The sequence below is a fragment of the Macrosteles quadrilineatus genome, unplaced genomic scaffold, assembly GCF_028750875.1.
Source record: "Macrosteles quadrilineatus isolate MER2022 unplaced genomic scaffold, UCM_ALF_1.0 Scaffold_9__3_contigs__length_116548681, whole genome shotgun sequence".
Classification (NCBI taxonomy): Eukaryota; Metazoa; Arthropoda; class Insecta; order Hemiptera; family Cicadellidae; genus Macrosteles; species Macrosteles quadrilineatus.
The window spans coordinates 102,920,086-102,934,715 of NW_026542602.1; the positions used below are offsets into that span (position 1 = coordinate 102,920,086).

The 14,630-nt window shown below is 33.1% G+C and overlaps 1 protein-coding gene across 1 annotated transcript; it reads right to left on the reverse strand.

Moving 5' to 3' along the window:
• Window positions 1-6,180: 6,180 nt before the first annotated feature.
• Window positions 6,181-9,305, reverse strand: LOC129004439 (cuticle protein 19.8-like). Its single transcript, XM_054433023.1, has 2 exons — window positions 9,246-9,305; window positions 6,181-6,534 (listed from the first exon to the last, which is right to left on the reverse strand). Exons 1-2 carry the CDS (start codon window positions 9,264-9,266, stop codon window positions 6,247-6,249), a joined length of 309 nt encoding a protein of 102 aa, XP_054288998.1. The 5' UTR covers window positions 9,267-9,305; the 3' UTR covers window positions 6,181-6,246.
• Between the last annotated feature and the right edge of the window lie 5,325 nt (window positions 9,306-14,630).

The window sequence follows — 14,630 nt, forward strand, 5'->3', positions numbered from 1 at the left end:
TTATTAAATATTCTATCAGTAACAAATAGAAGCGACAGTCAAGTCGTGGCGCAATGACATTGTCGTTGTTGGTCAGTGTCGTCAGTGTACAGTTATAAATTTTTTTGCTGTGCCTTAAAACCTAAAACCTCTTAAAAACATTTTCGTTGATAAACAGATTGATTTTATTAACCGTGGGAGACATTATAGTCTTTTTATTAGCGAATTTCCCTATAGGGAAGTAGCTATTACCGTAGGTGGCACGGTAAGACCTAGACCCGGATCCGATTTACTTTTTCATTTTGATGTCCCCAGAGGCCAAAAACACCATTCGTTCAAATTTTTATATATGTATATATATATATATATATAGACTTATATATATATATATATATATATATATATATATATATATATATATATACGTCCGTGAACGCGATAACTTGAGTAACTTTTGTCCCATTTTGATGAAATTTGGTTTAAAGGTGTAAAGCGGGATAAACTTGAATGAGTTCGCGAACCAGCATGATCGGACCATGGGAACGGGGCTTTACGGGGGGTTTTATGGGGTAAAAATTGGTTTTTCTCACTTTTGACCCTCAAAACACAAAATTTCCCAATTTCTCTTTAGACCTTTTTAAAGAGCTTAAAAAAACAATTAATTTAGTATGTAAAAGTATTTTTGTTCGGTTAATAGTAACGGAGAAAATTTAAAAAAAATGTAAATTTAAAATTCCCATGTTATTTTTATGGAGAATATTGTCAAATGTTGAAGTTTGCTTGTTTATGGATATATTTGGTATTTTGATCAAATTTATTTATTTTGTACTAAGCTATCAATATTTTACAAAAAAAAACACACTTTATTAGTTTCTTGTAGCAGCAAACCTAGGTACTCGTTAAACCTAAATGTTATTAAAATATATTTAATTGAAAATCAATTAAGACAAATGGAAATTCGCTTAGTCGGCAGGTTTGCTGCGGCGGGGGTATTATATCATCAACTTTGGGCTTTTAATGTATTTTTGTAGATGCGTTTAATAGAATATGTAAAGCATCCTCGTTTAACGTTGCAGCATTGATGATTAGATACGTTTTTACAACCATTTGTATTTAATGATAAAAATGTGCATAATTATCCTACTAATATTATAAATGAGAAAGTTTGGATGTATAGATGTATGGATGTATGGATGTATGTTTGTTACAAGTGAACGCGAAAAATACTGGTCGGATTGGGCTGAAATTTGGCATGATGATAGCTCACATTCCCGATTAACATATAGGCATATTCTTATTTCAAAAATCCTTTTGGGCTCCGCCCCAGTGGCTCTGGAATTTCCCATGTTAACCTTATGAGAAATGGAATTATTGAATCTTAACAGCTGTTTCAATTAAACAAGTTGGTTCTGTTCTATGATGTTCAATAGCATTAAAGATACAAGGATTACCAACAGGGTGCAGCACTATTATTTCTTTTACATTATGTCAACAGCTAATTTGCAACCAAAAGGTGAGTGAGCGTAGCGAACGAACTTTAACCTGGAGGTGAGTTAGCGTAGCGAACGAGCTGACCTGAAGGCAAGTGAGCGCAGTGAACGAGCTCCAACCTAAAGGTGAGTGAGCGTAGCGAACGAGCTCCGACGTAAAGGTGAGTGAGCGTAGCGAACAAACTTCAACCAGGACGTGATTGAGCCATGCGAACGAGATCATCTTGAAAATTAAGAAGTTAAACGGGGCAAAGCCCGCGGGTTACAGCTAGTAGTTTCATAAATATAATTATCTCAACATCATATTATCAGTTAGTTTAGGATACTTTATATGCCTTAGTATACATTTCAATAGAGCACTTGATGGTTAAGCTAGGTTCTTGTTTACATAAAACACAGGTTAACATCATCTTCTTAAATATTTGACATCAACCTATTTTTAATAAATTGGCAGTTTCCATAGTTTATAAAATTAAATAAATAAGTTTAGTTATTCAAACTACAGCTGATTCGACTCCTTTTGGCTGTGAAAAAACCTTTAAGGATTTGAAACAAGCAAACTATGAAATATTTACATTCCTGGTTAATATTATACTAGTGCAATATCAAAATTCTTCAAAGGCAAGCTGACTATTCCAATTCATTGATTATTTACGAATCATTTCTAACGTGTTTGAGTTTTTCATAATTATAATGAAACGTGTTAATTTTGACTTTATTGTGCTAAATAGAATGATTACTAAACTTCTAAATACGATTGGCTATTGTGATAAGTTTGCCAGCATCCCATTCACAATACTCAAAAACAAACAAGCTAATTAAACGTCTAATCTGATGTTCTTTTGTACTGGTTATTTCAGCCTTATTAAATTAGATAATTGAGTAATTAGACTCCATAAACAATTCTATTTTGAGGGTAAATCTGTTTGATCTTTTATCCAACGTTGACACACAGAGAGTGTTAATAGTTATGATCATAATTTTGAACTGAAATTAAAACAATTATTGCACTGTATGCATTGATTGATTCATTGAAACGACGATGCATTATAAATAAACGCAATTATTATAATAGTAACTTACAAACTTCCAACGATTTGTCAGTCAAATATTTATTGTATTTTTTCTAAGGCAATTATATAGATTAATGTACCTTTTTTAATATATGGTTTATTTTAGAACATGACTAACTTATTTATTATATATTTTCACCAGACGGATGTGCAATCATAGTAACGATTTAATTGCGTTTTTAAGTTTATTGAAATCGGACACCCCAATTTATTAGTGCATATTAGATTAGATTTTATTTTAAACAACTTCGGCGCATCAGGAAGCGCATTACAAGGCGAAAATAACTGAAATTTGAGTGTTTAATGGATGATATTACAGCCGTGACTAACTAAGATCAGATGGTTCCTTAACAAGTTTCGAAAAACCCAATGATTCAAAGCTACTGACTTTTCTCAGGATCAGGTAGATTTTTGATTAGTAAGCGATCACACATATTTATTCGTATTTAAACCTTCTTAAGGGGAGCCTGTACCTTTTCTGGTTCAATGCTTTTTAAATTGAGATTCTCTACAAGTTCAAGTACATATAGCACGAAAACCACCAAACCTATCTTACTGTATTTTTACACACTTAATTATCACATCCATATCTTTAAGTTAAACCACTTTTTAAAGAAATATATCAACATCAAAATTATTTTTCAACCATTTAAAAAATACAAATTTGTATGCGATATTTTAAAAATAAAAATTAAAATGTACTCACCAAGTACCCAGACTAATGAATGCAAAATTTTAAGTCTCTATGTATTACAGTTTTTAAACTATGTGTACGTTAAGATAAAAAAACAAACTTTCGGAAAAGCACACTCCAAGCTTTGCAGCACACACTTCGTTAAATACTATGTTTCCAATGTTTCCCTAACATATTAACCAGTTTCCATTTTGATTGTTTGCAGCACACACTTTGTTAATAGTTAACATTTATTAAATACTATGTTTCAAATGTTTCCCTAACATATTCACCAGTTTTCGTTTTCATTGTTGTAACGAAGATTGTTACCTTCAATTATCAGCTGAGTGAAAGGAATCTCCCGGTTGACTCAGCTTGTCAGATTAGCCTCTTTGATGACTTTTGACATCTCAAGGCTTTGCTCAATCTCGGCCCGTTCTTGGCTAACTGCCAATCAAACTACATTGATACAACTTCATCAATTAAAGGTTGACTTGACTGATCTTATCAGGTTCCCTGATCACATGTTCATTTTTTTACGTCTGTGTTTTCAGACATGTTCCCACTGTTATTTTCTGTTTGTGTCATACGATTAACTACGAAAACATTTTTAATTAAGGGGATACGAGATATGTGCATACCTTTTTCCCTACCATCTAGGTGATTTCAAATGTTAATCAATTTTAACTTATCCAACAATGGTGAGTCTAATATTGAATTATTTTCTGCTGAAACTGTTTTTATTACTTTCGAATCCCTTATGTACGACCAACATTAACAGTTGAGAATCCGTAGACTGTTTTCATGACAGAACTTGATATTTTAACACATCAGTTTATTTGTAATGCTGGTTGGTTTTGCTTGGTTGTATGTGCACAACAATTGATCCTATGAAATAAATTGTTTATTATTACGTTTTGTAACCCATGCGTACACTAATAAGCCCCTATAAATCCATCACTTTGATAGTTTCATAATTTTTATAATCAAAACCAATTCTTTTTTGAACCCTCTTCTTAATCGTGTTTCTTAGGTACACAAAGTGTCACCCAATAAAAAAGACAAAAACTATACGTATATTGGTTCTTTTCTACAAAATGCTGTTTAATAACGTGGACAACATTAATATAACGGTATTTACTCAGGGGAGGTATAGAAGAGGCTACGATGACAGCTGAGGGCTTCTTATTAGCTGAGGGACCGCCATTACCGTAACAAAACGTTCATCAGCCATCGGCCTCGGTGGTCTAATGGTTAACGTGCCGGGCTGATATACTGTTGGTCCCAGGTTCGAATCCCGCTGGTAGCATTAACTTCTTGTCCAAGATTTTTTTATTATCAGCAAGTTTGGTTGGTTTGGTTTGGTTATTACTGTTTAATTTTATTATTAAGTCATTATAAAATTTTAATTGAGCAATTTCTAGTTTTATTTAATAAACAGAATTATTTTTCCGATTACTAAACTTTTGTTATATTATTTCTTTACCAGCAAGTTTGGTTAGTTCGGTTAGGTTATGATAGTTTAATTTTATAATTAAAAAATAGTAAAATTGAATTGGAGGCATTTATAATTTTATTTTATGAACAGAACTATTTTTGCGATTAGTAAACCTTCATTGCCAAAGTGCTCTCTACTTCAGCGCTGTTCACGGAGGAATTTTGAACTAAATGCCTCATTTGTACCTCCCCTAAGTCAGACCCTAATATAACCACCTCTTTCAGGTCAGAGAGGTTAGAATAGGTTAGTTATTTAGTTATAGGTGTAGCGTCAGCTGATGCTTTCTTAGCAACACATTATTATTATTCTTGTTATTGTTTGACTAGAGGAATGTACACTTTTGAACTCTTCTAATAAATTATTTTCTTTCTTACTTATTTGGTCGTAAGTGCATTTGAATAACACAAACAACCACAACCAAATTGGTTAGTAGGTTAGTTATCATTTAAAACACCTATCGTGACATAAATCAACTATGAGCCCTAGAAAATAATCGATAATCGCAAATAGTATATACAAACCTTGCTTTATATATACTTTTAGGGCGGCAGCTTCTCTGATCGCTTAGCCAACGTCGCCTATATTTTCTCTTGTTCAGTTTCCCGGCAAAGTCCTTATCCAGCAGTAGACCAGAGTCAACACCGACTGAAAGCATTATGGCAGTAGGTCGACATCAGTGCGTTGTCACACATAACTCGACCGAGCTTTCTATCGTTGAGTAACAGGTAGCATTAGGTCAAGAGTAGTCGCACACACACAATGCGCACATTCTTGTAACGTCTTTGACCAAGTTCACGTGTTTTGGTTACTTTAGGGACGACTTTGATTTCGTAACTTATCCTTCTCGAGTTTTTATCTCCAAACATGTAAAAAAGTGGATAATAAACGTTACATTCAAGATAAGTAACATTCCTTGGCTACAATTAATTAGGAAAGACATTTAACCATAAAGTCACATACTATAGGGTTTCGGCATCATAGCATGTTACGTGCTTTTTAAGCAGGTTCATAAGTCAGGTTATTAAGTTATCGGGGAATTTTTCAATTTGGGCTTTCTTGGACTTTATTTGTTCGTAAGTAACAGTGGTGATGAAAATCGAACTCTATACTTTGTCCTACTGACTATCTTGAATACTTCCCATAATAGGTGAGTAAAAATTCAAATATACATTAGCTTCACTCAATAAATATGAGGGTTCGGTTATATCCAATTCGCACGTAAATATACATTTTTACTTCATTTGTTAACACTTTAGTAGGACAACTAATTAACCTGAAATCTTTCCGCAGGTTAGGCATTTATTTTTGTGATTATCTAGCTAGACAATTCATTAAGAGATTTCAATATAATGTCTTTTTGATCTGTAATACGAAAATGTTACACTATAAGTGTCCAAATGCGGTAAAATTTACTCAAGCATCTGCACAATAAGTGAGAAGGTTTACACACATTGAAAAATAAGAATATAAACATCATAGACTATAGAGCTTTATTGAAGGAAAAGAGATCTGTAATAACAACATTTCGCATGTCTACTTCAGAAGAGGGTAGGTGTAGGGGTAGGCAGCAGGAGCGTAGTAGGGGCTGGCTACATAGGGGGCTGCAACAGCGGGGGCCGCAACGTAGGGGGCGGCAACAGCGGGGGCCGCAACGTAGGGGGCGGCAACCACAGGGGCGGCGACTGGGGTGGCGATGTTGTGGTGGACGGTGTGAGCGTTGTAGCTGGAGGCGAAGGGAGCTACAGCGTAGGGAGCTGCTACAGGGACTACTCCACCTTGGGCACCGCCTAGGGCGACCATGAGGGCAGCGAGGGTGGCGAACTGTGGGGTTTGAGAATTTAAAATAAGTATAACACTAGTACTAGCATCATGGCCGTGCTAACATAACACAAGTGCAAACTGGTTTTCAAACAAATTCACAGGCCTTGAAATAAACGTTACTAAGATAAAATCCCCTTAATAAAACTACAAACAAGCTAGTTTTTGAAGCAATACTAATCAATAAAACATACCATTCTAGAAAAACAATGTTTAAGTGAGAACAGTGGTGGTGATTTAAGTCGGAGGGGGGGCATGGAAGGCCGCCCTCTACATCCAGTGGGGTATATGGATAAATTAATGTAGTTTTTCATAATAGTACAATCCTATGTCTTTCAGGTGGTTCCTCCCCTCCTCTCTACTGCTAATGGTCAATCGTCACTAAGTTAGAACGATGAATAAAATGCAATAAACATCTAAAAGCATTTTTCAACAAAATTGAAACCAAAACTCTTTCAAACAAGCTTAATCCATCAAAGAATATACATAGACATTTTCCCTAGGAAAGCCCTTTAAAGGCTTAAAAGTTTTAAAAGTGTTTTATAAACTCTACGACTCGTCGATAAATAAATTTGTTTGCACGTTCAGATTGTGTTTGCCGCGTGTGGCCTTGCGCGTGGTCGACAATTGCTGTCAACGCACTCGGTTCAATCAGACCCAGTAATTGGTGGCTACGAAGTGCATTAAATATTCACTTTCTACTGTAAATGACGATGTAATAACTCTCTTTTTTCAAATCAATGCAGCGGATTGTAATTACTGTTTTACAGTGTACTCGACTGCTCATCAATTCTTTATTTTAAAATATCTATATTTATTTGTAATTATGTAATTTTATTTGTTTTCTATCCTGTACTTGTAAAATTGTAAAATATCCCATAACCCTTAGGTAAGTTTTGAGATTTTAACCTAAATCCACAACCAATATAAAATTAAGTTTTAACTATCAAATTTTAATAACACAAATTTAATTTAAGTTAAAATGTAGTTTTAGTAAACTTCGTGGAACCTTTCTATAATTAGTCATATCTTTAGAATTGAATTATATTTTATTATTATCCCCTTACAATTACCCGCAAGGATTTTTGCTTGAACTACTTTACAGGTATAAACATTATATTGTGCGAGTCATATTTAAATTTAATACAACGATTATATTAACCGGGGGGTATTAAGACCTACCCATTGGGGTAAACATACTTTATGATTAACCTGTTTTCTTATTCCCTGGAAACGTCATCATTTCATATTGTAAATGTTCAATTTTAAATTGAGAACTGACAAACACAAATCACACTCCCCTTTCAAAAAACATTGGCTGCTCTGTTTAGCTATGTGGCAATGGTGGTTGGATTCTGAAAGCTGTGGATGTCACTACCAAATAAAACTATATATATTTCTTAGGTGAGGAGTACTCCATTTTATACAAAAACCTTCACCGGTTTAGCTCTTATCAATAACTTGCATACTTTCCAAGGTACCGAATGGTTCCGCCAATTTTTCTTTTAAAATTTTCCAGTTAGCATTGCCTCTGCAATAAAATACCCCCTGGTTTACAAACCAGGAAAACAAAAACACGGAATATAATGCAACGAATGTATAGAATGGTAGATTATAAAGCAATTTATTCGTATTAAATTTAGAGTTTTGTATTTCTGCTGCCAATTACTCCGTTTCAAGATAAGTGCCTGCCAAAACCCGCGTTAGAACCAGTAGTTTTAGAACATATGTTTAAGTATTATATACTTATTTATATTATATTACTTACTATACTATTATTCCTTAAGTATGTGTATTATATACTTAAGGAAAAAGAAAACAATTTGTAAAATTTGTTTGTTACTTTTACTATCAATTAGATCTCACCTACAGGTTTTGTAACTTGGCAAGGCCAAGCAGTTGTAATATCTTTAAAAAATATTCATTAGAATTTGAATTTGAAAACAGAAAAATACTATTTGATTGATTAACTTTTAGCAGCATTGATTTTACGTCGTTGGACAAAAAGCTCCATAGTGAGTATCTGTCCAAACACCTACATCCAATTTACCTCAACCCCAAAATGAACACCAAGGTAAGCGAAGTATTTTCAGCGCGACGGACGTGAGAACAGGGCAGGTGGTAGAGGCCTCTGACGACATCCCTGCCCTTTCAAACATTTCTGGCCCCTTCTGTCCTTAAATCGGTCAACCGTGTAAGTGCTGTTGCGTCTCAACATTTTATGCTTTTACACAATTTCTTGTTTTTCGTTCCTAAACTTCGTAAATATCCGAGAAGACTGTACATGCTAGTTAGTTATGAGCACGGCTTCACACTAATTAGAGGCGAAATAAGTATATTGTACGCTCAAACAGGTTTTTTTTTTACGCAGAAACAAAATAATTGTTAATCTTTCACAAGCAATTTAGTTTATTTCTTCCTCACATTTTATTTTTTTCATATATATTTAACACAAATTAACTTAAGCATATTATGTATTTGTTTTAATAAAGCTTGAATACAATTATGTTTGTTTTTTTTCAGCTGTGTATTTTTTATATTTAATGGTAGCAATGACATCTACTTAAAGGACTAAATAAACATTTTATTTCAGCAAATTTAATAAAGGTATTTTAGTTTCAATACTGTCCAAAAAAAGCTAAACTATACTGTTAAATATTTAAAAATATTTGAAAGATAAACATCTTCTTTTAGATTTTTAAATTCTAACTTACCAAAAAGCTGGTGGACACCATGGTTGATGGTAGTTGGTTGATGAGTTGCTAGGGTTGTAGCTGATGATCCTCGAACAGTCAGTATGTGTTATATAGTAGGGCCCGAGGGTGGGGGCCGATGGGGCAGAGCCCGAGAACTCAGTCCGAGCACGCGGAGTTGGTCAATTGTTGACACATGGACCTTGGGCCTCGGCCAAACCGGGCTCTTAGGCCCATTATAACTCATTGACCGATATTGCAGCTGAAAGTTACCAGACTCAAATGATATTTCATATGCAAGCCTTAACATTTCAATACGTGTTTCATTATGTTGAAAATACGATTAAAATATGAGTAGTCTGCAAAAATATTTAAAGTCTACTCGACATATATAAAATTAAAAAGCACAGTACTTAGGTTTGCTGCAAATGGTCATTTAAAAGTTAAATATTAGTCTAAGTTTTATCTATTTGTGAAACAAAACTCAAAGCCAGCACCAGAGTATTACGTTTAATTGATTTTCGTCTACGCTTTTGTTTGAATTCATCGCATATTTTGCCATGGGTACGAAAAAATCATACAACGTTACAATACATTGTCTTTTATAAAAATATCGTATAAAGTCCATACATTTTAGTTAATTTATTGGCTTATTGTAAAAGGTTGCGTAACGGCTTGGTCTTACGGTTGTAACTTCCTACTATAAATAGGAAATTTATGGCTAAAATAAATTGAACTAAATGAATTTAAAAAATCGTGGCTGTTTGAGTACAATAATTATTCTTCTAAATTAATTCGTATAATTTTAAACTGTAAACATTTTAAGTTGTAGTGTAACTCGTGTACAACTATGTCAATTAACAGTTCCCTTTAGAAAGGAATTACAACCATAAAGGGAAATTTATGAAATAATTTATAGTCTTGCGCAAGATTTCTCCTCATGACGAACATTTTAAGTATATGGTTTATGGGGGTGTGACTTCTAAAAAATCTTTTAAAAAAAGTTTTCTAAAAAAATCATGGGTACTTTGGGATTTATATATGGATATTGTTTAGTGCTCTTAATGAACATGTAGCAATGGAGGATTTTTTCGTTTAATGTTCCACAAAATGTTTAATGTCTTAGTCATGCATTTTATAATACAAATGTATACCAATATAGGTTTTACTATACTTGTCAGCAGTTTTAACAGTCAAGGCGTTACAAGTTTCTACAGTTGTTTAATGTCTAACACTTCAGTCTAGGAAATGAATTATTCTTTGTATAAAATGACACCAATATCTAGGTTTAGAGTGGTTGGGTTCTAAATTAAGTTAAACTATTAAATAAAACACTTAGATTGATTTATTTCACTGGGTATTATTATTTCAGTTAAGACTTTTTAATTAGAGAAACCAGACTTTGATTTTAGTTTTGTATTTGATTTTTATACATTAGTATTTACTTTAAATTCACAATATGGCGGAGTAGGGTAAATGCTACAGTTATTGGCACCTTAACGGTAAGCTTCGGAGAAATCTACCAGAGCTCCTTTGCAATACTGTTTTTAATATCTACTTTGTTTTAATCATGTAGCAGAATGTACTGAGAATACTGGGATGTATAAAGAATATATATATATCATTACTTAAGTTTATTAAAAAATGAAAATGTTAAAAAATACAAAAACCATAGTTATTGTCACATCTTGGCACAGTTATTGGCACCCATAAAAAAAGTCTACAAATATTACATTTTAAGCGTCCTAAGGTGGTCTTTGTTGTCTTACGTGATGTATGCCTAATCATATTAAAGTATATAGAAGAAAAAATAAAAATTATACAGTAGGTAAAATTAAAATCCTTAAAATTGTTCATGGTAGGCCTAGTTTTAGTTCTTTGGCAACACCTTTACCGAACTTAATACTGTCTTTATAGATATTAATTGGTATTGGTTCGTCGTAATCAATGCCACCAAAATATTTCCTGTGAAATATTTCATTACAAGGTTCACATTTTACCTTTTGTAGGCCTATTTTTTTTCTCATTGTTACGTATTTGATCCTGATTGGGGCTTTTCGACGGAATTTTAATGGTTTTAAACATAATATGATGATCGGTTTTTGGTTTACCCTTTTTTTAATATGGTAAAAATTAGTTATGTGAAGCTTTGTATCTTTATATATATAAATTAAGTATATTGGCATAAATAATTTTTTTAATAGCATATATTCGTGTAACCATGTTACGATAACTTAGAGACTTCCATGACAGTAAATGCTGTTAATGGCAGTGTCACCTGTTACCAGTGACTACAGTCATTGGCATGCCAATAACCACAATAATTACCAGTGCCAATCGGCATTAGTGTATTTACCACAGTTATTAGCATGTCAGTTACCACAGTTATTGGCAGTGACAAGGTAGTGCCAATAACTAAATTACTATATATTTTAGACACAGTTGTTGGCACCCTCATATATTAGGTAATTTTAAGTATATGGGTAAATGGGTGGCGGGAATAGACAAATCAGTCCTTCCTAATACTAATGAAATAATGAAAAAGTAATTTTTAACGTTCAGTTTTAATAGGAAACAATAAACAGGTATTTAAGTCCTTGTCAGATTCTTAAAAAAAATGTGAAGAATCAATAAAAATCGGCTAAGCATTTGAAAAAAATTTCTGTGCAGGTTAGCATGGCCTCTGAAATAACCAAACACACACTGAAGTACAGTGAACTCATGTGGGCATCTCATCAACTAACTCCCCTCTTCCACCGACATTTGCATTTAGGTGTACGAGGCTTTGAAAAAAAGGTGCCAATAACTCTAGCTCTTACCCTATATGGCATGCTTATGCTAATTTGGTTTTACTTTTTACTTTGGCAAAAACATTCCCCAACTTTCGCTTTCATTTGTTTAGAAATTCATTCAAGTTCAAAATGAAAGCCCAAAGTTCGAGAAGAACATAGTCAATTTATTTAAATATTTTTAATTGAACAGCGAAAGAAGTTATTAAAGTAAGCACCCTATGATATGCATAATTAGTTTCCATATTAGTAATAGGGATTAGTTTCGATGGTTAAGATATTGAGGCATGAGCCAAGTTTTAATATCTATTTCAATTAAGCACAACAAATCTTTTTAGGTGCAAACATCCTGCAGTTTAAGATCACACTCCATAAAAACAAATAATTTTCTGATACATTCAATGAACAAAATATACCCTAACAAAAATAAATCAATACAATGTCATTTTAAATATAAAAAAATATACCTACATTTTATGGGTTATTACTAAAATGTGATATTCATTTGATATAAAAAGTTGAATGAAAAAGTAAAATTGTAGTGTATCAGGGTATTACGCAAAAAGTTCAAAACAATCTTGCCACGTGTATACTCTTTATTCGTCCCAAGGGTTACATGTGAGGCGTAACAGCATGCATGATTGTGGTTCAGCGACTGGCCACAGTTCTTGGCGCAGCGCCACCGTCGCAATATATTTCATCCCCCTTACTCTACAGTACACAACCCCCAAACCGTTTGTTTACACTTGCAAGGTTTCAGCAAAGTTTGGAGAAGGCGGTTAGTTGGAAATAATTGGTGTTATCGGTACGTGGGAATTCACTTTATGTATAATGATGTCGTCTGTAAATTATATCAATGAAGTTTCTAGGAGAGCTGTTGTTCCCGGTTCATAAAACTCAGCTTATCTAGGTCTGCGGGTCAATTTTGATTCAACAAAATTACAAAATACAAACCCGCGTTCCACTAATTTTTAATGAGACGGCCGTCAATGTTGTTTAGGTAAATCTGATACAATCCTTGACATATTAGCAAGTATTAAGACATAATTGATTAAAAAATTCAATGTGTGTTATTTATTTCAATAACAGTCACCAATACAACAAAATAAAATATAAATCCTAATAGGATAGAAACTGCTACAACTTTTTGAAATTTGATCAATCTTTTGTTTGGTTGGTACAGTACTTAACAAAGAAATGTCTAATTTCAATAACTTGGTAATGCTTTAAATACCATAAAACCAAATTCAAATCAGGATGAAAATTTTGGGGAAAAAGGGACGTTGTAAAAACTTTTGCTGATAATAATTTTACACACCAAAACAAGATCACAGAAATGGCATGTGAACTAACGTAAATAATTACTAGCCATACTAGTCATAGTGTATGGCTAGTAATTATTTCCGTTAGTTCCCATGCCATTTCTGTGATCTTGTTTTGATGTGTAAAATTATAATAAGTAATTGTTTTTACAACGTCCCCTTTGTCCCCCAAACTTCGATCGATGAGTAAATAGAGTTTTATAGTATTTAAAGCATTACCAAGTAACTGAACTTAGACATTTCTTTGGAAAATACTGTACCATCTAAACCAGTCTTAATTACACGTTTTATGTTCAATACGAAACTAAGATAACCCAGTTATATATTAACCTGTTACATTTTGCACTTAACAAAGGCTCTTCTTAAGGGGGTTCAAATTTTGCAATAAGGTAAACTTATTGACTTTGCAAGCATTTGACTTTAATGACAGCCTAAATAATCGTGAAGCTGAAATATTATTGAGTCATGTTTTATAAGGATGCTATACCTGTATGTGGTTAAGATTATCTCGAAACAAATTAGTTTGGTTTATATTTAACTATAAAAAATGTTGCACGTTTCGCAAAACATTTAACTCTAATATACTAACACGTATTACTTTCTCCCCCTATACCCTAGTATATTGTGAAAGTATTGTTTCGTCTAAACTTTCGAGTTAGAGTTTTGAGTAGACATATCCTTTTTGGGTCCCCCTCAATGGAAACCCAAAAAAGTGGTTTTCGAAGTGATGTCTGTGTGTGTGCCTGAACGTGGGGAGCAACCATAAAATAACGAAAATATAGGATTTTCTCAAAAATGGCCCGAACAATTTTGATACAAATTTAGTATGTTGTATCCCTTTAAATTCTGAACAAAATGGTACAACTGCTATTTCTGTAAAAAAATAAGGTAATAACAAAAAATCAGATTTTTTTAAAGCTGGTTTTAATCAAAATTAATAAGTTATGGTCCAAATAATTCTAAAAACATAGTACAACAACCCACTGCTGTAATAATTACGGTTCAAAAGTTATTGAAACTTTTGTGACTTAACTATAAAATATTATATTTACTCTCACTGCTTACTCTCACTGATAAAGGTTGTTGACAAGCTTATGGGAGAAAGTATGTGTCAGAATTCTGATACCGTTTATTTACTATGTGCACAAATTGTTGCTGGCTGAACGTGACTTCCCTCACTAACCACTAGTGTACTATGTCTATCGAACCCAAATTAATAAAGCTGCAATAATTTAAGTGATACGTTGTGTCCAGCCATGTATATGTGCACAATTTACTGTAAACGGAAACAGTGT